This window comes from Oryctolagus cuniculus, chromosome 1 (assembly GCF_964237555.1).
Source record: "Oryctolagus cuniculus chromosome 1, mOryCun1.1, whole genome shotgun sequence".
In the NCBI taxonomy this organism is placed as follows: Eukaryota; Metazoa; Chordata; class Mammalia; order Lagomorpha; family Leporidae; genus Oryctolagus; species Oryctolagus cuniculus.
The window spans coordinates 215206346-215233105 of NC_091432.1; the positions used below are offsets into that span (position 1 = coordinate 215206346).

Consider the following 26760-nt stretch of genomic DNA (forward strand, 5'->3'; position numbering starts at 1 on the left):
GAGAAGCACCTGGCTCCTGCCATCGGATCAGTGTGGTGCGTCGGCCACAGCGGCCACTGGGGGGTGAACCAACGGCAAAGGAAGACCTTTCTCTCTGTCTCTCTCTCTCACTGTCCACTCTGCCTGTCCAAAAAAAAAAAAAAAAAAAAACTACTTATATATTAAGTACATCACTACAATGCAGAGACCCAGAGACAAAGACTGAAATCCTCTTGTGCTAGAGGTCGACCCTGCCAGTGGCCTGTCCATACCCACTCTCCTCTTCACTGGTACAACATACACAGCCAACAGTGTAGCAATGGCTGCTGTCCTGTCTTCTCTGTAGTTGGAGTTGTGACTTTGTGACAAGGCATAAGCAGAGATTTGATAGGGTGGAAATTTCAGGGAAATGATGGTTTAGCTGATGAAAAGACAAAGTGACCAACTCAGGAAGGCTCATTGTTGTCCTTCTCCCTGCCTGGAAACGCTGCCTGATATCAGCCAAGTTCTTGTCACTGTGCAGACTGCAGTGTGGGAGAGAAGGGAAGTTGGTTCCTGAGCAGGTGCCTCAGCCCTGGACTTCCTGCTTTGGACTCCTTGTGGCACAAAGACAAAAGTGCTGCTTCTTCTTCTTCTTCTTCTTCTTCTTCTTCTTCTTTTTTTTTTTTTGGACAGGTAGAGTTAGACAGTGAGAGAGAGAGACAGAGAGAAGGATCTTCCTTCCATTGGTTCACCCCACAAATGGCCGCCACGGCTGGCGCTGTGCCGATCTGAAGCCAGGAGCCACGTGCTTCCTCCTGGTCTTTCATGCGGGTGCAGGGGCCCAAGCACTGCCTTCCCGGGCCACAGCAGAGAGCTGGACTGGAAGAGGAGCAACCGGTACTAGAACCCGGCACCCATATGGGATGCCAGCGCCGCGGGTGGAGGGTTAACCACATGAGGCATGGTGCCGGCCACAAAAGTGCTTCTTACGCCATGTGGTTTGGTTTCTGGACCACAGAATGCCTCCCCAATGCGTGGAGCCTGCGCCCCCGTGTTTCCTGGTGGGAATTAATCAAGTGCTTCTCTCTCCTGGAGGAAGGGCGGGTTGTCAGTGCAGTGGGTCGAGAAGCCCCCTCTGCCTGCTGGGCCACTTCCAAAGCTTACCGGGAGCGCGTGGGGCAGACTTCGGGGAAACAGCTGCAGTGCTTACGACACTACTAGGCAGGGTCCTTGTGAAGATCAAGTGTGAGGTGGACACAAAGTACTGGGCAGCAGCAAGCCCCCTAACTTCTTTTTCTTCCGCCCTTCCATCTTTCGATTGTTGTCTTTTAAAAAAAATTTTCAAAAAGGTTTATTTAGGTATTTGAAAGGCAGAGTTACAGAGAGGCAGAGGCAGAGAGAGAGAGAGAGAGAGAGAGAGAGAGAGAGGTCTTCCATCTGCTATTTTACTCCCCAGTTGGCCACCATTGCCGGAACTGCACCTAACGGAAGCCAGGAGCCAGGAGCTTCCTCTGGGTCTTCCCGTATGGGTATGAGGACCAAGGACTTGGGCCATCTTCTACTGCTTTCCAAGGTCATGCAGAGAGCTGGATCTGAAGTGGAGCAGCCAGAGCTCATGGCAAGAGCCTTGGGTGGTCACGGACATCATGATTAAGTGTTAATTGTTAAATTAATAACAGAAGTCGCTGTGCACTTACTCTCTATGTCCTTAATCAGTTGTACCTTGAGAATTAACTGACAAACTTGTTCTCAAACAGTACTTTATACATTCTGTGTGTTTGTGTGGGTGAGTGCAAAGTGTTGAAATCTTTATTTAGTATAGAGTTGGTGTTCTGTATATAAAGTTAATTAAAAATGAATCTTAATGAAGAATGGGATGGGAGAAGGAGCAGGAGGTGCGATGGGAGTGGGGGTGGGAGGGTCAGTAAGGTGGAAAGAACTTCTGTATTACTAAAGTTATTCCTATGAAATTTGCATTCATTCAATAAAAGCTTTAAAAATGAATAAATCATTAAAAATAAAGAAGTGAAGCAGCTGAGACTCGAACCATTGCCTGTATGGGCTGTTGGCACTGCAGGCGGTGGATTTACCCACCATGCCGCAGTGCTAGCCCCCATCTCTTAGTTTTTAAGAAATAGTTAAAAATAGGCTTATTAAGTATCTTTTTGTGATCCAAGCATGTTTTAGGTTCATCAGATAATCAATGATGTGAAAAACACTGTCTACTTTTAGCTATTGACAGAACCTATAAAAGTGCAGCTATTAAAATTCTTTGGATACTAAGAATTACAAAAGTGAAGTGTCAGGAACACAGCCTCCAATACCAACTCCCTTGGCACTGAATGAAGATTTGAGTAAACCTGGCCAGGTAATAGCAAACAAGACCTCTCACCTGTGACTCAGTCAATCTCAGTCTTGCAATTAGCCAAGTCATGGTGATCAGGCTAATCCACAGCACATGAACACGCACTTGCAGAGGTGGGAAGTGGATGGAAGAGTCAAGGACTAAGGTTGCCTTCGCCTTGCTCTAGGAAGAGAAAACCACCATCCTTGCAATCTTCTGACCTTAAACTTTGATGAGCTCCGATCCAGCTGCCTGAGGAAGCAATTCACATAAAACAAGAAAATTTGGTAATAAAGTTTTTCTTCATATCAAATCATTCAGGCATGAGAGGTAGCATTACAGACAGAAGGAGAGACAGAGAGAAAAGTGTTCCATCCACTGGATCACTCCTCAAATGGCTGCAACAGCTGGAACTGGGCTTATCCGAAGCCAGGAGCCAGGAGCTTCTTCTGGGTATCCCATGTGGTTTCAAGGGCCCAAGGACTTGGGTCATCTTCTACTGCTTTCCCAGGCCATAGCAGAGATTGGAAGTGGAGCAGCCGGGACTCGAACTGGCACCCAAATGGGATGCCGGCACCACAGGCAGAGGCTTAGCTCACTATGCCACAACGCTGGCCCCTAAATAAATATTTAAAACAAACTCTGAATAGTACTACCATTCCTAAGATGTGAGAATACCTTACTACACATGGATGCTACAGCAGAGAGACGTTGGCTGTGCCTCCCCCCACAGCATGTAGGAGATGCAGCTGTGAGCCTCGCGCTAGCAGGGTCCTGGGAAGTAATGTGTCTCATCCTCGTGACAACCCAGGGAGCATGTTTTATTAGTATGTTTCTCAGAGCTCAGGAAAACCGAAATTCTGAGAGAAAATATCGTACACAAGATCACATAGCCAGTCAGCAGCAGGGTTGAGGGTTTTTTTTTTTTTTTTTTTTTTTTGCCATCTCTAAGGTTTTTTTTTAATTTTTTTTAAGGAATACACATTTCATAAGTACAACTTTAGGAATAGAGTTATTCTTCCCACCATATCAACCCTCCCACCCACACTGCCACCCCTCCTCCTCCTCCCTCTCCCTTTGCCAGTCTCATTCTCCATTATGATTCATTTTCAATTAACTTTATTCACAGAAGACCAATTCTACACTAAGTAAAGATTTCAACAATTTGCATGTACAAACACACAAGTGTTTGAGAACTGGTTTTACAGGTAACTCTCAATACAACTCATTGAGGACAGAGGTCCTGCTTGGGGAGTTAGTGCACAGTGACTCTCGTTTTTGTTTTTTTGTTTTTTTTTTGACAGGTAGAGTTATAGAGAGACAGAGAGAAAGGTCTTCCTTCCGTTGGTTTACTCCCCAAATGGCTGCTGCAGCCGGCGCTGCGCCGATCCGAAGCCAGGAGCCAGGTGCTTCTTCCCGGTCTCCCATGCGGGTGCACTTGGGCCATCCTCCACTGCCCTCCTGGGCCACAGCAGAGAGCTGGACTGGAAGAGGAGCAACTGGGACTAGAACCCGGTGTCCTTATGGGATCCCGGTGCCGCAGGCAGAGGATTAACCAAGTGAGCCACAGTGCCAGCCCCGTGACTCCCGTTTTTAATTTAACAACACTCTTATGTATGATGTCAGTGACCACCCGAGGCTCTTGACATGAGCTGCCTAGGCTATGAAAGCCTTTTGAGTCCACAAACTCTGTTAGTATTTGGACAAGGCCATAAACAATGTGGAAGTTCAGGGTTGAGATTAAAAACTTAGATATTTTGCTCCCAAGTCCTTACTTTTCTGTGTTCCAGTCTACCTCCCAATACAGGTGAGGTGATTCCTCTCACACTTGTGAACAAACCTAGGGAAGGTCATACTTATGGGATTTCTGTAAATTAATGTTTGTAATATCATTTCTGTGGTGCAAATATTCTGAGTGTCTTGTAATGTCACTCTCTCATCCTGGCTCACGCTTTAGTTGGTTCTCCCATCATGCTATCTATTTGGCTAGTGTGGGTGGCGGGATTTCCTTCTACTTCATGATAGCTGGAGCTTGGGTAGCAGCAGGGAAAGTACAAGAGGAAACCAGAGGAAGCCTGGCCATTAACGCATGCGCATTCCACACTGGAGAACCTGGGTTCCATTCCAGGTTCTGGTTCCCAACTCCAGCTTCCTGTCAATACATACGCTGGGAGCAGCAGTAATGGCTCAAGGACTAGGGTTCCTGCCACCCCATGGGAGACTTGGATTGTGTTCTGGGCTCCTGGCTCCAACATGAACCAGCTGTGGCTGTTGGAGGCATTTGGGAGTGAACCAGTAGATGGGAGCTCTCTATCTGTCTCTCCATGTTTCTTCTCTCTCTCTCATAAAAGAATTAAAGGAAACTTACAAAAGAAAGCATCTTTTTATTCCAGTAAGTAACAAGTGTGCAAAATATGATAGGGACAAAAAGGAATGGGGTCATGTGAAAAGGGCACAGAAACCACCTTCCAGAAGCTTCCACTGGTCAAATCTAAGACAATTAAAACATCAAAACAATAAAATTCACATATTAGCAGTCATACAATTAGTAGCAATGTTTGTGGGGCTAGCATATTCACAAAATAAGTTACCATGAGTTCATAAACAGAGAGAAAGGAAAGATCTTTATTATAGTAGAGTACCAACTAATAAGTATAGATTTATTATGATAGAAGTAATGAATTTGTTAATAATTGACTCGGGCAGCAATCATGAAAAGTGGGTGAAAGTTTGATAAGGAATAGGATATTGACATGATCTAAATGTTTCTCTTCAAAGGTTAGTGATTAATAGTGAAAAAGGTTAACTGAGTAGGGAAAAACCAAACAGACAAGCAGCCAAGGCCAATGCCACCTATAAGACAAACAGATATGATCTTGAGCTTTCTGCCATTATGCCTTGAGAAGAACAGTACATCAATGCTGTGGTATTCTGATAGAATCATGCACCCTGGATTTAATGATGAGGATGCAACAGATAACCTTGATTTGAGGGATCTTGCACAAAGTAACTGTCTTATAATCTTAGTAAGGGTTAGGCCGGCGCTGCGGCTCACTAGGCTAATCCTCCGCCTTGCGGCGCCGGCACACCGGGTTCTAGTCCCGGTCTGGGCGTTGGATTCTGTCCTGGTTGCCCCTCTTCCAGGCCAGCTCTCTGCTGTGGCCCGGGAGTGCAGTGGAGGATGGCCCAGGTGCTTGGGCCCTGCACCCCATGGGAGACCAGAAGCACCTGGCTCCTGGCTCCTGCCATCGGATCAGCGCGGTGCGCCAGCCACAGCGCCCCGCCGGCGGTGGCCATTGGAGGGTGAACCAATGGTAAAGGAAGACCTTTCTCTCTGTCTCTCTCTCACTGTCCACTCTGCCTGTCAAAAAATAAAAAATAAAAAAATAAAATAAAATAAAAATAATCTTAGTAAGGGTTCAGTCACAGAAGTCAAAGACGGACTCAGGGACTGCTCTAGCTTGGCAGGGACTAAAGAGTCAGAACAACTAAATGGACCTGAATTATATTGGGGGGCGGATGCATGGATAATTATAAAGGACCTGATTGAAACAACTGGTAACATTTGAATATGGACACTATTATAGATCAGCAGTTAATCAATGATCACCCTTCAACCACGTCCAGTCTTTTATTTGTACAACCTGCAAGGTGAGATGGTTTTTATGCTTTTAACGAACCATGGCAAAGAACAGAACACAAAGCTCACCACCTTAACCACTTTTGAGCACACAGTTCAGTGGTGTTAACTGTTTACACTGTTTCGTAGCACACCTCTGCACTCCCAGCAGCTTGCAAGACAGAAGGCCTGCACCCACTGGGCAGCTACTCTCAGCCCCCTACTCCCAGACCGTTCTGTTTCTGAGTTTTCCTATGTTGATACTTTTTTTTTTTTGGACAGGTAGAGTTATAGACAGTGAGAGAGAGAGACAGAGAGAAAGGTCTTCCTTCTGTTGGTTCACCCCCCAAATGGCCGCTACAGCGGGCGCTGCGCCAATCTGAAGCCAGGAGCCAGGTGCTTCCTCCTGGTCTCCCATGCAGGTGCAGGGGCCCAAGGACTTGGGCCATCCTCCACTGCACTCCCTGGCCACAGCAGAGAGCTGGACTGGAAGAGGAGCAACCGGGACAGAATCCGGCACCCATATGGGACTTCTTATAAACAGCATCACGCAATATTCTTCTGAGACTGGCATGATGTCCCCAGGATTGGTCTATGTTATAGCATTTGACGGGATTTCCTTCTTTCCTGAGGCTGAAGTAATACTGCATTGGATGTACAGACCCCATTGTCTTTCTTCATTTATCTTCCCATGGACATCTGTGTGCTTCCACCTCTTAGCCATTGTGAAAAACGCTGCAATGAACGTGCAAGTGCAAACATCTCTCTGAGGTCTTGCTTTCAGTTCTTTGGGCTATACACCTGGAAGTAGGATGGCTGGGTCATAGGGTGGTTGTTTTTTCAATGTTTTGATGAGCTGCAATCTTATTTTTCCACAGACTGTTCCATTTTACCGACCCACAAACGGCGCACCAAGGTCCCAGTCTCTCCCTGTCCTCTCCAGCGCTTGTTATTTTCTCCCAATTGCTCTCCTACTGGGTGTGAACTGGTATCTCACCACAGTTTTCATTTTCTTTTCTCTGATGATAGGGGTGTTGAATGTCTTTTCATATGCTTGCTGGCCATTTGTGTACTTTCTTGGGAGAAATACTGATAAGTCCTTGCCCATTTTCTAATTGGGTTATTATTGCTGTTCTCAATCATAGGAGTTCTTTATTTGTTCTAGAAATTAACCCCTTGCAAATTTTTTTCTCCCACATCATAGGTTACCTTTTCATTCTGTTGATTTTTTTCCATTGATGATTTACACTTTTATTAATTAAAAAAGAATATTTTATGACGCATGAAAATTATATTAAATTCAAATTTATTAATTAAAAAACAAAAATGAATATTTTATGATACATGAAAATTATATGAAATTCAAATTTCAGTGTTTATAATAAAGTTTTATTGAAACAGGGATGCTCACTTATTTAAACATTGTCCATGACAAGACTGAGTAGGTGAGACAGAGAACTTCTGGCAAAGCTTAAAGAAAATATTTACCATCTGACCCATTATGGAAAGTTTTGCTGACCCCTGCTTTAAAAAATAGCATATCTATGTTAAATATCCTAGTGGTGTTTGTTAGTTCTGTGGTGGTTATAAAAAGTAGTGTCTTTGAATAAGACCCCAGTTGGGAAGCCTGTGTCTTATTTGGGAACCACTGAGTTTGAGTCCTGCCCCTGATTACTGACTCCAGCTTCATGCTAATGTGTAATCGAGTTCCTGCCTCCCACATGGGAGACTTGAATTGTATCCTGGCTCCCAGATTTGGTCCCTAGAATGGGCCACTGCTGGCATTTGGGGAGTGAATCAATGGATGGGAGATCTCTCTCTCTCTCTCTCTCTCTCTCTCTCTGACTTTCAAATACATTTTTTAAAAACAGAGAGTGGGAACACAAATGAGGAGTAAATGGGGAAAGTATTGATAATTTGTAAATCTAAGTAAAAAGTACAAGGGAGTGTTTTACACTATTATTGTAACTTTTCTGAAAGCCTGAAATTACATCAATGCTAGCTAAATTTTAAACTCAATCTTTACAGTGGATTTATAATAGAATCTTCCAACTGAGTAACTTTTTTAGAGCTTTTGTAAAATTTTAATTGCAAGTACTCTTATCCAAAGCAGCAAAATTTTTACTTGGCTCCAGCAAAATTTATCTCAGTGGGGAAGTTATTGGTTGCTCTTTTTTCTACTGGGGCCAGATGGGCATATGGATAACAAAAGGAAACACACACACACACACACACACACACACATACACACACAGTCCCCAACTTACAATGGCTCAATGTATGATTTTTGGACTTTCTGATGGTGTGAAAGTGACATACATATTCAGTAGTCACCACACTTGGACTTTTCAGTTTGGATCTTCCGCTGGGCTAGCACTCTGTCGTCCAGTCATCTCTTGTGATATTCGAAGAAGCAGGAGCCAACTGAAATTTCCACTCAGCCAGGGGGTCAGGACAAGAACCCACTGACACTTTGTAATGGGTGCTATCTTGCTCAGTTATGATGTTTGGCAGGTTAGGTGCACTGATTATATTTTTGACTTACAGGATTTTCAATCTATAATGGGTTCGTTGGCAACGTAGTTGCCTTGTAAGTTGAAATGCATCTATATGAAATGGAACCTGGCATTATTTCCTGCTTCACATTAAAGCCAAGAGACTTAGATTCAAATAATCAACTCAGACTATGTCTGGTTACATTTTTCTCTACTTCTGTAAGTTCTTCTCATCTTCAAGATTACCGAGTGTTCATATTTAATTAGCATGCTGCAAATCCTTTTCAGAGTCAGAGATATTTCAAGTTTGTATATATCCTATCATAGAATAAAATCTGCCCCAGATCTTCTTCAGTTTTTTTTTTAAAGGTTCATTTATTTATTTGAAAGTCAGAGTTACACAGAGAGATAAGGAGTGGCAGAGAGAGAGAGAGAGATCTTCCATCTGCCGGTTTACTCCCCAGTTGGCCGCAATGGCCAGAGCTGCGCCAATCCAAAGCCAGGAGCCATGAGCTTCTTCCAAGTCACCCACATGAGTGCAGGGGCCCAAGGACTTAGGCCATCTTCTACTGCTTTCCTAGGCCATAGCAGAGAGCTGGATTGGAAGTGGAGCAGGCAGGACCTGAACCGGCGCCCATGTGGGATGCTGGCACTGCAGGCGGCAGCTTTACCCACAATACCACAGCACCCCTTGGTTTGTTTTAAAGCAAAGAAATCTGGGTGAAGACAAAATATTGTTAGAATGCTCTTGTTATTGAAGTAACACCTTGACAGTAGGGACTCCATTTTGGAGAACCTGAGACTCCATTCTGGAAAGGTGCCCCCCACCACACACACACCATGAGACTCTGGTCTAAAACTATGATCTAAAACAGTTGGACAATAGCAGTCCACGACATCACACTTGGCAGAGCATAGAAACCCCCTAGCATGATGGCTCAAGCTTGGAAGTGGAAAGGCTGCAGCTGGGTTAATGATAAAATGTAATTTGTCTATGTCCTACATATGATTAAAACCAATACCTGGATTAATGTCAAGATTATAATTAAAATTGTTTAGATTGTAACTGGTATTGTCAAGATTATAATTGATACTAGTTTCGCATAGGTTTTAGGTCAGCTTGACCCCAGTAACCGTGTATTCCCCCCGATCCTAGCAACCATGTATTTCCTCCCGATTTTACAGTTTTTGCCTTTAAAAACCCTGTAGCTTTGGGCCTTGGGGTTGAGAGTTCTTTAGGGCATGAGCCCGCTCTCCACCCAGCAATAAATGACATCAGATTATATCAGTGTGCGGTGCTCCTTTGTTTACACTCGCTCAGGTACAACGTTATCTAGGTTGAAGTTACTAATAATACATCACTCATAAATTAGACAGTGGCAATTTGGTTTTATTACTATAATATTAAAAATAATACAATAGAAATTGAACTTGTGGAAACAGAGTAAAATGATAGTATGAGTTTGAAGGGGAGCCAGCACTGTGACACTGGAGTTTAAGCCTTCAGAGGGTTAAGGATGCAATGCTGGCATCTGTTCAAGTCCCAGCTGGTTCAAGTCCCATCCAGCTCCCTGCTAATGCACCTAAGAAGGCAGCAGAAGATGGCTCAAGTGCTTCGGTCCCTGCCATCCACAAGGGAGACGCAGTGCCAGACAAAGCCATTTGGCCTGGGCATTTGGAGAGTGAACCGGTGGATGGAATTTATTCTCCCAACCACCACCCCTGTCTCTGTAACTACCTATCTGTTAAAAAATAAAAGTTTGGAGGGTGGGATAACTGGGAAGATGTTGGTCACAAGACATAGCATTTTAATTAGACAGGGGAACAAGTTCAAATGATTTACTATATGTCATAATGATTACAGCTAATATGGTGCTATTAAAGTTGCTGAGAGAGATTTTTTTTTTGACAGGCAGAGTGGACAGTGAGAGAGAGAGACAGAGAGAAAGGTCTTCCTTTGCCATTGGTTCACCCTCCAATGGCCGCCGTGGCCAGCGCACCGCGCTGATCCGATGGCAGGAGCCAGGTGCTTCTCCTGGTCTCCCATGGGGTGCAGGGCCCAAGCACTTGGGCCATCCTCCACTGCACTCCCGGGCCACAGCAGAGAGCTGGCCTGGAAGAGGGGCAACCGGGACGGAATCTGGCGCCCCGCTGAGAGATCATCACACACAAACACACACACACACACACACAAAGTCTGTAGGGAGGCAGAACTCTGCTTTCCTTTAGGGACCTGGCTGGGTCCAGGATTTAAATTGACACAAGACAGATTAGCAGGAGGAAAGCTCACAGTTTTATTTTGTGCAAGTTTTATGTGGCACAAGAGCCTTTACAAAGAAATGAGGGCACAAGGAAGCAGTTACAGTCAATTGTTTGTCCACTGAACTGGATGCAGTTTAGTAAGTTATGAAGAAGCCACTCATTAATGGGGGGAGAAGAGGTATTTTAACAAGTCCTGGGCAGAATTCTCTCGGGGTAGGCTTCTTTTCCTGGAGGATTCGTTGCATCTTTCACATGGGAATTTCATCTCCTGCTTTTTAATAAACCATGGAAAGTTCAGAGTGGTCTCATTGCACCTGCTGTCTCTCACACGCCTTTAACTAAAACAGTCAATACCCACTCCAGCGTAGGTACGCTCTTCAGAGATAATGCCTATGTTAAAGAGCCTTGCTCAGCCCTTTGTATAACAAAGCATCATGTTGTATGCCATAACACATTCAGTTTTGACTTGTCAATTAAAAAATTTAAAAATATAAGTAGGTGTTGCGGTTTTTGTGACCAAGCATTTGTTGAATACAAGAAGGCAAATTTACATTGGGAGCTTCCCTATAGTTCTCATAAGTTCAGGCAGAATCTCTCTGAAGCAACGTCAGACTTGGCAGTTTTCTATGAAAGAAATTCACTGGGGGCGGGGTGGGGGGAGTGGGGCGCTGTGGCGCAGCAGGTAAAGCCACCACCTGCAGTGCATCCCTTACGGGTACTGGTTCTAATCCCGGCTGCTTCTCTTCTGATCCAGCTCTCTGCTACGGCCTGGGAAAGCAGTGGAAGATGCCTGGCACTCATGTCAAAGACCCAGAAGAAGCTCCTGGCTCCTGGTTTCAGATAGGTCCACTGGGGCGTCAATCAACAGATGGAAGACTTTCTCTCCTTCTGCCTCTCTGTAACTCTGCCTTTCAAATAAATGAATCAAGGAAGGAAGGAAGGAAGGAAGGAAGGAAGGAAGAAAGGAAGAAAGGAAGGAAGGAAGGAAGGAAGGAAGGAAGGAAGGAAGGAAGGAAGGAAGAAAGGAAGGAAGGAAGGAAGAAAGGAAGGAAGAAAGGAAGGAAGGAAGAAAGGAAGGAAGGAAGAAAGGAAGGAAGGAAGAAAGGAAGGAAGGAAGGAAGGAAGGAAGGAAGGAAGGAAGGAAGAAAGGAAGGAAGGAAGAAAGGAAGGAAGGAAGAAAGGAAGGAAGGAAGAAAGGAAGGAAGGAAGGAAGGAAGGAAGAAAGGAAGGAAGAAAGGAAGGAAGGAAGAAAGGAAGGAAGGAAGAAAGGAAGGAAGGAAGAAAGGAAGGAAGGAAGAAAGGAAGGAAGGAAGGAAGGAAGGAAGGAAGAAAGGAAGGAAGAAAGGAAGGAAGGAAGGAAGGAAGGAAGGAAGGAAGGAAGGAAGGAAGAAAGGAAGGAAGAAAGGAAGGAAGGAAGGAAGGAAGGAAGAAAGGAAGGAAGGAAGAAAGGAAGGAAGGAAGAAAGGAAGGAAGGAAGAAAGATTCGTTGAAGGAATGAGTCAGGTTAAGCAGATTAAAAAAAAAAAAACACCACAGATGGCATCTCAAATTTGCTGATTTTAAATAGTGACTATATGGAAATAATGTTTACTTTTCTCATCACAGACTGTAAAAAGGCTAACACACACACACACACACACACACGTTTAAATAATGGTAGAAAGCAGAAAACTAGCTTTGATGCTGGCCTGGCCTTTTACCTGCTATGTACCTTTGGGTCAGTCTCTTCCTTTCTCAAGGTGAATCGCTTCATTCCACCACAGGATAACACATGCATGTTCATATACCTGACAGAGCTGTGACATAATACATAGGACAACAGCTCCCAACTTCAAAGGGCTACACAGAGTTTAATTTTTTTAAGGTTTATTTATTTATTTGAAAGTCAGACTTACAGAGAAGGAGAGACAGAGAGAGCAAGAGCGAGCAAGCGAGAATCTTCTATCTGCTGGTTCATTCCCCAAATGGCCACAACGGTCAGGGCTGGGCCAGGCCAAAGCCAGGAGCCAGGAGCTTCTTCAGGATCTCCCACATAGGTGCAGGGGCTCAAGCAGTTGGGCCGTCTTCTGCTGCTTTCCCAGGCGCATTAGCAGGGAGCTGGATCAGAAGTGGAGCAGCCAGAACTTGAATTAGCGCCCGTATGGGATGCCAGCATCACAGGTAGTGATTTTACCCACTATGCCACATCACCAGCCTCTAATTATTCATTAAAAAACTTTGTTTTGAGAACAAGAGCTCCCATCTGTCAGGATCCACTCCCCAAGTGCCCATAACATTTAGGGCTGGGCCAAGGCCAAAGGCAGGAGCTAGGAACTCAATCAAGGTCTCCCACATGGGTGGCAGGAACCCAGCTACACCAGTTATCACCTGCTGTCTTCCAGGGTGCACCCCAGTAGGAAGCCAGGATCTGGGGCAAAACTGAACCCAGGTACTCCAATGCAGGATGCCGGTGTCCCAACAGAGGGTCTTAATTACTGGGGCAAACACTCGCCCCTAGGGATTTATTGTTATAACTACAGGGAACAACATGTTTTGTGATAGGAAAATACGAACTTGCAAGGAAAGGCAGGAGCAGCTGACGTTCCTCTGTTCTCATTTGCCCTCACGGTCCTCTCTTCACCGCGCTCTGCAGAAACTGCCCTCAAGCTTCTATTTGGTGTTGGCAGGGATTCTCACTGTGGGTCACTACAGGTGGGCAGCATCCCTGGGAGCCCCTCTTCCCCTGCCACCCCAGGCTCACGGGGGGGCTTCTGGCTCCACCGATTTCCCTTTCCATTGCACGCCACCCTTTGGGTGGGTAGATCATCTGACTCCTGCCTGAATAGTGCCCAGTTTGATCAACTTATACATTTTTGATAAAGATTTATTTATTTGAAAGTTAGAGTTAACAAAGAGAGAGGAGAGGCAGAGAGAGAGAGAGAGAGAGAGAGAGAGAGAGAGGTCTTCCATCCAATGGTTCACTCCACAGTTGGCCTCAATGGCAGGAGCTGCGCCGATCCAAAGCCAGGAGCCAGGAGCTTCTTCTGGGTCTCCCATGCAGGTGCAGGGGCCCAAGGACTTGGGCTATCTTCTACTGCTTTCCCAGGCCATAGCAGAGAGCTGGATCAGAAATGGAGCAGCCGGGTCTCGAACCGGCGCCCATATAGGATGCGGGTGCTTCAAGCCCGGGTGTTAACCTGCTGTGACATAGTGCCGGCCCCAACTTATACATTTATTATAAATTTTAAAAAGATATGAAAAGACATGGATTTTGAAAGAGAAAATCGGCTCTTAAAATGGTATTCTAGACAACTGTTTAAATGAATGAACATTGGAGTAGAAACACTTTCCCCCAAGAAAACATCAGTACCCACCCTTACCCACAAGAGATGTGTTCCAAGTCCCCCAGCGCATATCTTGAAACCTCAGAGAGTACAGAGCCCTGCATAAGCTAGACTTTTTCCTATGTATGAGTATCCATACCTGTGATAAAGTATAATTTAAAAACTAGACGTGGGGTGGGGGCTGACACTGTGGCATAGCATATTAAGCTGCCATCTGCAGTACCAACATCCCATATGGGCACTGGTTCGAGTCCTGGCTGTTCTACTTCCAGTCCAGCTCTCTGCTGTGGCCTGGGAAAGCAGTGGAAGATGGCCCAAGTCCTTGGGCCCCTGCACGCATGTGGGAGACCTGGAAGAAGCTCCAGGTTCCTGGCTTTGGATCGGCGCTGCTCTGGCCATTGAGGCCAACTGGGGAGTGAACCATTGGATGGAAGACCTCTCTCTCTCTCTGGCTCTACCTCTCTATGTAACTCTGACTTTCAAATAAATAAAATAAATCTCTAAGAAAAACAAAATCCCAGAAACAAACAATTCATGAGTCTTAAATAACTTTTATTACAGTATATTGGATTGGAGAGCTGGATTGGAAGTGGAGCAGCTGGGACTCAAACCGGTGCCTATACGGGATGGCGGCGCTGCATGCTGGGGCTTTAACCTGCTGCACCACAGCGCAGGCCCCTCTGGAATTTTCTATCAAATGTTCAGACCACAAGGAACTGAAACTGCAGAAAGCAAAACCTTGGATAAATGGGGACCACTGTTTGTGGAAGCAAAAAAGCACTGTGCCCTGTGACCACTATGGCTAAGTGTGCAGCTCACATGTCTTGATTGTGTCAAGGGGTTTTTGGAGCTCTGAAATGCAAACAAAAAGAAAACACCAGGTTTACCCTGCATGCTTCTAGGACCCAAACTGAATACACTTAAAATGCTTCCTTAAAGTTACTCCCTAACAAAATCGATTCCGTCTCCTACATTTTCCATGCTGCCTTTTGTGGATTTGCAACATTTAGGACCATGGCAATCATGTGAGAAAATATGTTCCACTCCGAACATACTAAGTATACCCTTGGAAACGGTGGCAATCTGGTGATTTTTCTCACTTAAACAAATGTTGTATTTTTTAAATTTAACGAGCCAGTCCTTTTAAAGCCTGTACTCACTTTAAAAAATCATCATTATGGACAATGCTTCCTTTCTTTTTGGTTCTGAATCTTCATTACCCAGTGATAACTCAAATTCTGGTGGCTTAAATAAAAAGAAACACAATCTTGGCTTTATCAGATAGATGTAAATATAGAGAGGAGCAAAAAAAAATTGCTAAGCATTTAACACAATTAAAAAGATGATGCTTGGAGCCGGCATTGTGGCACAGTGGGTTAAGCCGGCTCCTGCAGCACAGGAATTCCATATAGGCGCTGGTTCAAGTCCCTGCTGCTCCACTTCTGATTCAACTCCCTGCTAATGGCCTGGGAAAGCAGGGGGGATGGCACAAGTGCTTGGGCCCCTGCACCTTGTGGGGGACCCGGATGGAGTTCCAGGCTCCTGGCTTCAGCCTGGCCCAGCCCTGGCCATTACAGTCATTTGGAAAGTGAACCAGCAAATTGGAAGATCTCTTTCTTTCTCTGTCTCTCGCTTTGTCTCTGTAACTCTGCCTCTAAAATAAATAAATATTTTTTTTAAAAAATGAGGCTTACCTTTTAAATGAGTGCTTTTTGAACTTTAGTGTCTATCAAAATCACTGTAGAGTTTGGTTAAAAAAAAAATCAGTTGCCCCTTCCTGACTGGTGGGTCCAAATCTCTGCTGCCGTGAATCTTACAGACACTTTGCAATTCCATGACATTATGACATTCAACTTTGTCATTTGTGAAAAGACAAATAGAATTGTGCTCTGGGGGTTTAGTGAGATAACATATGTAGAGCACTAAAGCATTTAGAATTGTTCTTTTTTTTAAAAAAAGATTTATTTTATTTATTTGAAAGACAGAGTTACAGAGAGAGATAGAGACAGAGAGAGGTCTTCCATCCGCTGGTTCACTCCACAGATGGCCGCAACGGCTGGAGCTGCACTGATCCAAAGCCAGGAGCCAGGAGCTTCCTCTGGATCTCCTACATGTGTGCAGGGCCCAAGGACTTGAGCCACCTTCCACTGCTATCCCAGGCCACAGCAGAGAGCTGGATCGGCAGAGGAGCAGCCGGGACTAGAACCAGCACCCATATGGGATGCCGACGCTTCAGGCCAGGGCTTTAACCTGCTGTGCCACAGTGTCAGCCGCTAGAATTGTTCTTAACTTGCAGTGAGTACTGTGCAAGTGTAGCTCCTGCTATTGCTGTTGGGAGACAAGTCTCCAGCTCTCTGCACATGGGCAGAGGCACAGACTACCTTTGCCCGGGACTATCTTTTCCAGAAAATGCAAACGGCCTTGGAAGACACAAGATCTCCTTCTAGTGCACAGGGCAAGTTTGTTTACTGTCTAGTGTAGTAATGTCTCCCTTTAGGACAAAGGTCAGTCAGATCTGTCTGTAGCCTAGGATAAAATATTGATTTCTAGGCCTAAGTTCATGGTCCCTCGGCTGTAAGGCAAACCCACTGCATGCACAGCACTCAGTTGGGTCCTTCAGTGTTGCCTCTGTAGGCTTGGGGGGTGCAAGGGGAAACCAACATCAACATCAACATCAGGCTGTTTGCTGCATGGTCAACAACCACGTCCTTTGTCTCTGGGCCAGGAGCCTTGAGTCTCCTGCTAACATCCGCAAAACTGTCAAGTTAACTTGTCAACTTGCAAAGGATGGTAAACATCTCAGTCTCTTCACAGTTCTTGACCATTGTCACTTATGTGGGTGACATCCTGATGGCTGTCCGGTTCCTAAGAAAAATGTAAGTTACCAAGAAGGGCATCCAGGAGACTCTGCAGAGGGACAAACAGTATCAGAAGAAGTACAGTAACTGACACTGACTCCAGAGAGACAATCCAAGTGGTAGGGGTGGCACTGTGGCTCCTACATGGCATACTGGCATCCCACAATGGAGTGCCCGTTCCAGTCCTAGCTACTCTGCATCCCTTTTCAGTTTCCAGGGAAGATAGCATTTGATGGCCAAGGATTTGGGCCCCTGCCTCTTATGTGGGAGACCAGTACGGAGTTCCTGATTCCTAGATTCAGGCTGGTGCAGCCCTGCCTGGAGATGAATTGGAGATGGGAGATCTCTTTCTCTCTCCCTCTCTGTTTCTCTGCTTCACAAATCAATTCAATTTTTAAAAAAGAATCCAGGTTGTAGACGCTACCTGCTCTTCCCACTTTGATCCATGCATGTTCCTGCCTAAAGCTAGGAGCAGTTTCTTAGCTTGTTTCAAAGCCATGGAAGGTGGTAGTCGAAGGCCCTTTGGACCCCATTTATTCTGTTTTTTACCCTTCTTGGCTGGGCTGTGCTCAGGGAGGCCTCATTCTATCACAGGTCTTGGAATAAATAACTCAAGAATGTTACTCAGGAGAAGCTGGACTCATGGCCGCACGAAGGCAAAGCCCAGGATGCAGAGGTGTGGTTGTGGGAATGGATCGCTTTTAACTACTTGGAGCCTTGCTTGTCAAGTGTGCTTCCTGGGCCAGTAGCATCAGCACCAGCTGGGAGAGCGTTAGGATTGCAGAATCTCAGGTCTACCTTCTGACCTACTGAAGGGAATCTGCATTTAAAGCAAGATCCAGGGGTGACTCGGATACCCATTTTACAGATTGAGAAGTGCTGAATTAAAGCTTTCTATGTAGGCTGCTGTAACAAAATGTCACTGATGGGATGGCTTGTACGCAACAAACATTTCTTTCTCTCCGTTCAAGTCCAAGATCAAGGTGCTGGCAGCTCTGGTGTTGAGTGAGTGCCTACTCCTCACAGACAGTGTGCTGTGTCTCCTCACGTGGTGGAAAGGGTAAGGGCTGTGTTCTGGGCCTCCTTGATGTGGACAATCATGCCATCACGAGGACTCAACCTGCATTGTCTAGCATTATTTTTTTTTTAAGATGTATTTATTTATTTGAAAGAGTTACACACAGGGAGAAGTAGAGGCAGAGAGGGTTCACTCCTCAGTTGGCCACAAAGGCCAGAGCTGTGCTGATCTGAAGCCAGGAGCCAGGAGCTTCTTCTGGGTCTCCTAGGTGGGTGCAGGGGCCCAAGGACTTGGGCCAGCTTCCACTGCTTTCCCAGGCCATAGCAGAGAGCTGGATTGGAAGTGGAGTAATCGGGACCTGAACTGGTGCCCATATAGGATGCTGGCCCTGCAGGCGGTGGCTTTACCCACTGCGCCACAACACTGGGCCACCTAGCATTGTCTAATTACCCCACAAAAGTCCAGCCTGCTGATGCCATCACCTTAGGGTTAGGATACCAGGCTAAGAATTTCAAGGGAACACAAAAATGTAGATCATAACAGTAGAGAACTCAGGGAACTGCTAGGCCTGCTTTGTTCATAGTGATCTGACTGTGTGTGCATATGCAAGTATGGTCAAAGTGGCCTTGTGGGCCCTACTACCATCCCAGGAAGTGTTTCCCAGCCATGCAGTGTGTCCTGGGCCTCTGCTTGCTGTCTCATGACCTTCTTCCAGGTCATCACCCCCTTGGTGTTGGACTGTCTGTGCCACACTCTTCCACCTCATCCCACCTCTGCCCACAAGTCCCATGTTGGTCTCCCAAATTTCTGTTTGTGTATGTGTGTGTGGAGGGGAAGATTACAACAAGCACCTGTTGACCTAGTATACTACCTGCCAGGCTAGAAGCTCCTGGCCAGGGAAAGGTGAGGTAGTGAGTGAGTGGTCTGTTTTCTTTGACCCTTCTGGAAGGCCAGAAAGAAGAAAAGTCTCTTGACTGGATTCACACAGCAGAGGTGAACGGTTCTGCCTGGGCTCTTTTTTTTTTTCCTTTTTCAAAATTATAGTACTTTACTGTATTTGGCATTCTTATACATAATGATGTGAATTCAAAGACTGAAACTATTTGGTATATAATTAAACATCACAGACAGGCATTAAAGAATTTAACATGTACAATTCTTTGTAACAAATATTTCAGAAACAAATCAGAATATTAGCACAATGTGATCTCCTTTGGCATTCTCTTCTGCTTAAGCAGCATTATGTAACATACAGAGTTGTTCCAAAACACTTGTACATACTTGATACAGCCTCAAAACATGTAATTGAAAAATCAAAAGTGAGACCAAGAAAACTATAAGCACTACACACTCTGATTTAAAAAGTAAGTTTAAATACAACAAAAACAAAACAGGTCAGCTATACAACATTTACAGACTTTTTAAGAGAGTATAACCATTTTGTCAAAATTCAGTCACCAACATACAACCTTATTTCCCATCTAATGTTAATGAGAATGTATTTTATATTAAATGGGACATTGAGGCAATGTGCCAAAAATTAAAGTACAACCTTAAAGTTTTAATTTCACACTCCAAATATCAAAAAAAGCAATTAATTCCTAAAATCATGAAAACATGATAAATTAACTACACAGGAGAAAAAAAGGATATTAAGTCATTTCATTCTTTCTTAATATCACATTGTAAAAATAGATGTACTTATAAATTCAGCCCAGCGATAACATACTTCATAAGGTCACTATTCATTTAAAATAGTGTAAATGTTTACAAAGAACATTTAACTTAAATTTTAGTTGTTTATAAAATGGTACTTGCAAGACTGACCTACATAAGGAAATAAGTGTCATCAAAAGAGATGGTAAACTATAAATATAAAATAGATCACAACATTAAAACCTCAGAGTGCTCTATAGGAAAAATCAATAAAGAATCTTTCTGGCAGAAAAGTATTTTTGCATTACAAATCTGAAGTACACATTTACATATAAATTCAACAAGGAATACATTTAAGCCTTGCATTGCCACATAATTAGAAATTTTGTTATGACAATAAAAATGATGTACATTTTGAATATGTGTATACCAAAACCAAAAAGTTAATGTTTGTTTTTTCCTTTACTGGCAACTTTGGATGCATTCTTAGGTTTCGGTTCCCAGAGAGCATTTTTTACAAATCTCGAAGCTGCACCCCTGTCCAGTTTGCCAGCCTTTTTCTTGTCTGCTATTTCCTTGACTCTGTTCATGTACACTCTGATTCTTTCCAATTCCTGTTTTACGGGATGTTCCTTAGGATTAACTCCTTGAGTTGCCAAATAAACCCAAAACATTGAATTTAATGTGTACGCAGACACTAAATCCACTTTTGCTTGTTCAAGTGGGTCTAACTTTTGTAACAACTCATTTCTGGAAACAGACATCATGGTCTTCAGCATCTCATCCACAGTGCTGATGGAGTTCTCAAATGCAGACAAATACTCATGAATTTCTACTGGATAGTCTTCATTAATTTCTTCACCTGCCATTGTGACCAGCTCAAAGCCTCCGACTCCTCGCCTCCTGGAGAGCTGTCGCGCGATGATCTGCCTGGGCTCTTCTGGGCCTGCTGGTTTAGCCGGGGCTGAAATGCAGTGCTGGGTTTGTCCCTCACTGGCTTTGCCAGGCTTCGTGCAACTCTCCTTGCCAGGGAAGGAACCAGAAATGAGGAGCTGGCTCAGCTAACTAAGCATACAGCTCAACGGAACAAGTTATGACTAAAAAATAACAAAAGTGCTCTTTTTCTCTGGTTCCCCCATTATCAATGTGGGAATGAATGTTTGTCCAATTTAAACATCTTTAATTACTCCCTGAAAAGTGCCTTCAGCTTCTTTGTTTTTCACTTCCTCCATCACCACCCCTGACAGAACGTTAAGCCTGAATAACATCAAACATTGGCTTCTCCAGACCTTCCTATGAGCAGCTGAATGTTGTTGGAGAAAAATCCCCCAACAGGATGGGCTGGCTTCACTCACCACAAACAATGCATGGCACCCTCGGGGCTGGCCAGCAGCCCCAGAAACTCTCCAAGAAGCTTGCCTTCTGATACAGTTTGATAACCATCTCATGCTTTGACTTCGGCTCTCAAACTTCCTCCTTCTGCTAAAGCTCTTACCTTATGCTCCTTTGAGGGACTACAAGGAGTCTTCAAAAAGTTCATGGAAAATGTGTGTTATATAAAAACTCTGTGGATTTCAATTTTTTAGGCCAAAATCAACTTATCTTTTAATCCAATTTTTTTACGTGCTTCCGGAAGTACCCCTGCAGAAGCCATTAGATCAGAGACCTCAACTTTTCATGACCAAAACCACAGACCTCTCTGCACTGCACTCAGCTTCTCTTTCCTGCACATGATCATGGAGGAAATGACTCTTTCCTGTCGAAGGTTAATGGGCTCGGGTTGCCTTTCTCCTCACCTTCTAGGCTATGTGAGTTATTTCTTTTCTCTCGTGTAAGCCACCTCTTATGAATCAACCAGAATGTTTTCCACTGCAAGGAAAACACCAAAAGCCACTGTGGAGTGCAGGCTCTCCAGTTTCTATCCCCACCTGGGCTGTCTTCCAAGCTCCATATACTCAATGGCTCAGGGGTCTTCTGGACACTTTAATCTCGAATCTCCTGCTTAGCGTGCTTTAAACTGGGCTCTTACCTTCCACCTGGGATAGATATGTCTGCTTGCCTTCTCCCTCGTTTCTTTGCCAGTGAGAATCCCAATGCTGGTTGGAATAGCAACATGCTTAGTAATCGGTTAATTAGAAAATTACATCAGGAAAGCTCTCTTATTATTAGAGGTGATCAGATGACCATTCTGCCCAGACATATGAATGGAAATTACTGGATGGGGCTTCTAGGAAAGCTTCCACCACCACTTTTTTTTCTGCATCGAACATACATGGAGGTAGAGCAACCACCTTGTAACCACGAAGTCCATAAGCTAAGGAAAGGTGAACAGTGGAAAGTTAGAAGGACCCTGGGGAGCAGGCAGCAGCCTGGGAGCTCCACATCGGCTCTGGAATGTGACACAAGAAGAATGGTCATCTTGTTGTTTAAGCCACTGAGAATATCAGATGTGTTGTTATATATAGCTGAACAAAATATTAGCTATCTATCTGTATCTGTCTGTCTATCTATCTTCTATGTATACACTATTCAAAACTATTTCTCTCTAGTCTTCCCTAGTCTTGTTAACTGGGATCTCCATCCCCATATCCAGAGACCTAGAAATCATCTAGGATTCTTTCCCTTCATTACCCCCAATCCATCCAAAATATTCCGTAACTATGCTTTTGTCTTTATTACCCTGCCTCCTTTCTGCTCAAAAGTCACCATTATCACCCACATAACCTAATACTGGTTCCCTTGCATTCACTCTTAGACTCTTCCAACTTTTCACATCTAAAGAAGGAACTTTTAAAACATAAACTAGCTACCAGCATTCTAAATGGGCAACTGTTCCATTTACTATGCAGCTCCCTGTTAATGGCCTGGATAAAGCAATGGAAGATGGCCCAAGTTCTCAGGCCCCTGCACCTCTATGGGTGAGTAGGAAGAAACTCCTGGCTTTAACCACTACACCAAGGCACCAGCCTTAAACTTATTTTTTAACTACACTTTTCCATGAACTTTCTGAAGTGCTCTCGTAGAGCCCACAGATAAAAGTCAGTAGACCAGAGGAGGGAAGGCTGGGAGCTCACTGTGGGAGGACTTTGGACCCTCATGGAACACAGAATCAGGACTTGAGCCAGGCTGGATTCAGATCTTTGCAGAGCAGGAGAGCCTCCCACTGCTGGCTCTGGATTATATTAGGGTTTCTGTCAGATTGGGGACATTGTTTAGAAACCAGCTATTAGTCAAGCTGAATGGTGAAATAACAGCCATTCTTTATTGGGATTCGTGTCACCCTGGTTTTGTGAGTTATGTGAGAGAAGCAAAGATAAGTAGGCACCTTGCTGGTAGGGATTACTTACTTTGATTTCTCTCTAGCAAATTAAAGGGGGTGTTGGGAGGAGCTTGTTAGCAACTCTCCTGGTGTTCTAATTATGTCATTAAAATGACTTTAAAAACCCACGTGAGGGCCGGCGCCGCGGCTCACTAGGCTAATCCTCCGCCTTGCGGCGCCGGCACACCGGGTTCTAGTCCCCGTCGGGGTGCCAGATTCTGTCCCAGTTGCCCCTCTTCCAGGCCAGCTCTCTGCTGTGGCCAGGGAGTGCAGTGGAGGATGGCCCAGGTGCTTGGGCCCTGCACCCCATGGGAGACCAGGATAAGTACCTGGCTCCTGCTGTCGGATCAGCTCGGTGCGCTGGCCGCAGCTCACTGGCCGCAGCGGCCATTGGAGGGTGAACCAATGGCAAAGGAGGACCTTTCTCTCTGTCTCTCTCACTGTCCACTCTGCCTGTCAAAAAATAAAAAAAGAAAAAAAAACCATGTGAGAATCAGAGAAAAATGTAGGTAAAGGATGCTTTATATGGAAGAGGGTCAAGGCTCATAAAGTACAATCAGTCATTCATAATCAAAGAGAAACAGCAAGAGCTTGGTGGTGTTGCTTGTACTTGTCTTCAGTCCAGACTCTTTGGGTCAAACCCAAGTTTCAGCACAGGGAAACTAAAAAAAAAGAAAAAGAAAAAAGGAAAGACAGAAAAACCTTAAGCAAGTGCTCCATTAAACTCTCTGACATACTGAGTAACTTTGCTACCAAGCAGCTTTGATATGTAGTAAAGATGGCACAGAGGCTTTGACTATATTGGAAGCATTGGGATTAATCAATTTTTAAAAGATTGTATTAATTTATTTGAGAGGTAGAGTCACAGAGAGATGGACAGACAGAGAGAGAGGTCTTCCATTTGCTGGTTCACTCCCCAAATTGCCACATTGGTTGGGTCAATCCGAAGCCAGGAGCCAGGAGCTTCTTCTGGGTCTCCCACACGGGTGCAGGGGCTCAAGCACTTGTACCATCTTCTACTACTTTCTCAAGCTACAGCAGAGAGCTGGATCAGAAGAGGAGCAGCTGGGACATGAATCAGCACCCAAATGAGATGCTGGCACCATAGGCAGAGGCTTAGCCTGCCATGCCACAGAGATGGCCCTGGGATTAATTAATCTTACTATTTCTTGTGTTGAGGAAGCTCAGGATTAATTCCATGGTTTTCTAATTATCATTATTGCTTTTTTTCTTTTTCAATTGAAAGGCAAAGAAAGAGAGAGAGAGAGAGATAAAGGGTAGAGAGAGGGAGAGAGCACAATCTCACCTGCTAGTTCACTCCCTAAATGCCCACAATGACTGGGACTGGGCCAGGGCTGATACTGGGAGCAAGGAACTCAATCTACATCTCCAAGATTGGTGGCAGAAACTAATGACTGGAGCCTTTGTCTTCTTCCTCCCAGGATCTGCAGAGCCAGGATTGGACCCAGGAACTCTGATGTGGGAGGTGGGTGTCCTAACCAGTGTTTTAGCCACCAGGCCAGTGGCTGCCCCATCCCCATATCCACAGTCACCAGAGGGACTCACAGCGCTTGGTGAGTAGTTGCGCTCACAGCAGGGCAGTAAGGAGAGAAATGACTCAGGCGTGGTCTGGAGGCCTCCATGGACAGACATCCTTATGTTCCTTCCCACAGGGAGATCACACGGTGTGTTCCCCCAGCAACAAGCATTGGTAGTTTCTGCCCAGAAAAGCCCACTGAGGTCTCAGCACCCAAAGTTTTGGCGGGGGGCGGGAGGCTAGTCATATAGGCACCCCTCTGGCTAGTATGTGCCAAAACTCAGACTCCTAGAGAGAAAGCAGAAAGCCCATTATGAAGACCAGGCACAGCGAGCCACCCCTATCAGTTAGGAAACGGTGATAACTGCTTCCAAATCCAAGTCCCAGATGCTGGCCAAACGTCAGTCAGCCTTGCTATCTGGCTTGTCTGTGACTGGCAGCCTCAGGCCTGCTCTCTTCAGTACACCAGCAAAATCTCTAGCAATGGCGAAGTTATTAGAAATTTCACCCTGGGAATTTTCCACTGGAATTGCTAGTGTTGTATCATGTCTGTGCAGAGGTTAAGACTGACGTTAGGGCAGCTCTTCTAATTGTTCCGTAGCCAAGAAATATATTCAGGGCAGGGAAATGGAAAAAGAATATAGCCCGCTGCCAATGAGGGCGTAATTTGTTCTTTGGCATTTGTCTCTGCAGGTGGAGCTGAGGATTAACTCTCTCTAATGGATCACACATGTCAGGGGCGCAGGTGGGATCCAGGCAGATGACATGCAAAGCGGCTTTGATGTGCACGCTCATGATATGGGTGCTGAGGCTGGATTGCGAGTCTGGCACAACGTAGCCAGGAATGTCTATCAAGACATCTAAGTTATCGGCAGAATGGTGCCAAGGAGTGCAAGTAATTTGAGCAGAATATGGTTTGGGGCTAGGTATTCCCCCTCGAAGTAGGGGCATATGGTAGAGACAGACATGGTTTTGGAAATAGAGCTATTGGGCCAATGGAAGGTTTGAGGGTGGATAGTTCAGGCTAACAGTAGCTACTTTGCATTTACCAGACCCTTCTTCCAGGGTAGCTATGTGCAGAAAACGTTAAAGCAAGGGAACGTGGAGAAGATATTTCACAGCCTCTATATTCTCCCATCCAGAATTTTAAAAGAACAAGGAGTTGTTCCTGAAAAAAAGAAACTAAGGACCTAGACAAGTTGGAAAAGCATGGAGTCTGGGCTGCAGACAACCAGGTACTAAAATAAATTTTAGGGACAGACATTTGGCATAGCTGTTAAGATGCTCCTTGGGCACCCACATCCCACATGGAGTACGTGGGTTCAAGTCCTGGTTCTGCCCCTGATTCAAAACTTCCTGCTAATGTACACCCTGAGAGGCAGAAGGTGATGGATCAAGTACTTGGGTTTCTGCCACCCACATAGGCTATGTGGACTGATTTCCTGGCTTCCAGTTTGGTGTCACCCAGCCACCCCAGCCGTTACAGGCTTCTGGGAACTGAACCAGCAGATGGGAGATTCCATCCCTCGTCCCTATCTCCTACCCTCTCTCTGTTTCTCTGTCTCTCTGTCTCTTTGTTTCTCTACCCCTCAAATGAATTAAGTTTTTTTTGTTTTTTGTTTTTTGTTTTTTTTTTTTTTTGACAGGCAGAGTGGACAGTGAGAGAGAGAGAGACAGAGAGAAAGGTCTTCCTTTTGCCGTTGGTTCACCCTCCAATGGCCACCGCGGCCGGCGCGCTGCGGCCAGCGCGCCGCGCTGATCCAATGGCAGGAGCCAGGAGCCAGGAGCCAGGTGCTTTTCCTGGTCTCCCATGGGGTGCAGGGCCCAAGCACCTGGGCCATCCTCCACTGCACTCCCGGGCCACAGCAGAGAGCTGGCCTGGAAGAGGGGCAACCGGGACAGAATCCGGCACCCCAACCAGGACTAGAATCCGGTGTGCCGGCGCCGCTAGGCGGAGGATTAGCCTAGTGAGCCGCGGCGCCGGCCGAATTAAGTATTTTTAAAAATAAAATAAAACTGGGACTTTTGCAGTGCTGTCCCAGGAGAGGAGGAAGTACAGATTAAATGTGCCAGTCAATGCTCCGGAGTAGAAAGTCAAGGAGGGGGACCGGCGCTGTGGTGTAGTGCGTAAAGCTGCCACATGGGCACCGGTTTGAGTGCTGGCTGCTCCACTTCCGAAGATGCCCCAAGTCCTTGGGACCCTGCACCCTCATGGGAGACCCCGAAGAAGCTCCTGGCTCCTGGCTTCGAACTGGCCCAGCTCCGGCCATTGTGGCCATCTGGGGAGTGAACCAGAGGATGGAAGATCCAAGTCTCTCTCTCTCTCTCTATAATTCTGCCTTTCAAATAAATAAAGCTTTGAAAAAAT

At 45.3% G+C, this 26760-nt stretch overlaps 1 protein-coding gene across 1 annotated transcript; it reads right to left on the reverse strand.

The window, feature by feature from the left end:
- Positions 1–18982: 18982 nt before the first annotated feature.
- On the reverse strand, positions 18983–20475 carry LOC100346767 (nuclear nucleic acid-binding protein C1D). Its single transcript, XM_002708036.5, has one exon. The coding sequence runs from the start codon at positions 20403–20405 to the stop codon at positions 19980–19982; it is 426 nt and encodes a 141-aa protein (XP_002708082.1). The 5' UTR covers positions 20406–20475; the 3' UTR covers positions 18983–19979.
- Between the last annotated feature and the right edge of the window lie 6285 nt (positions 20476–26760).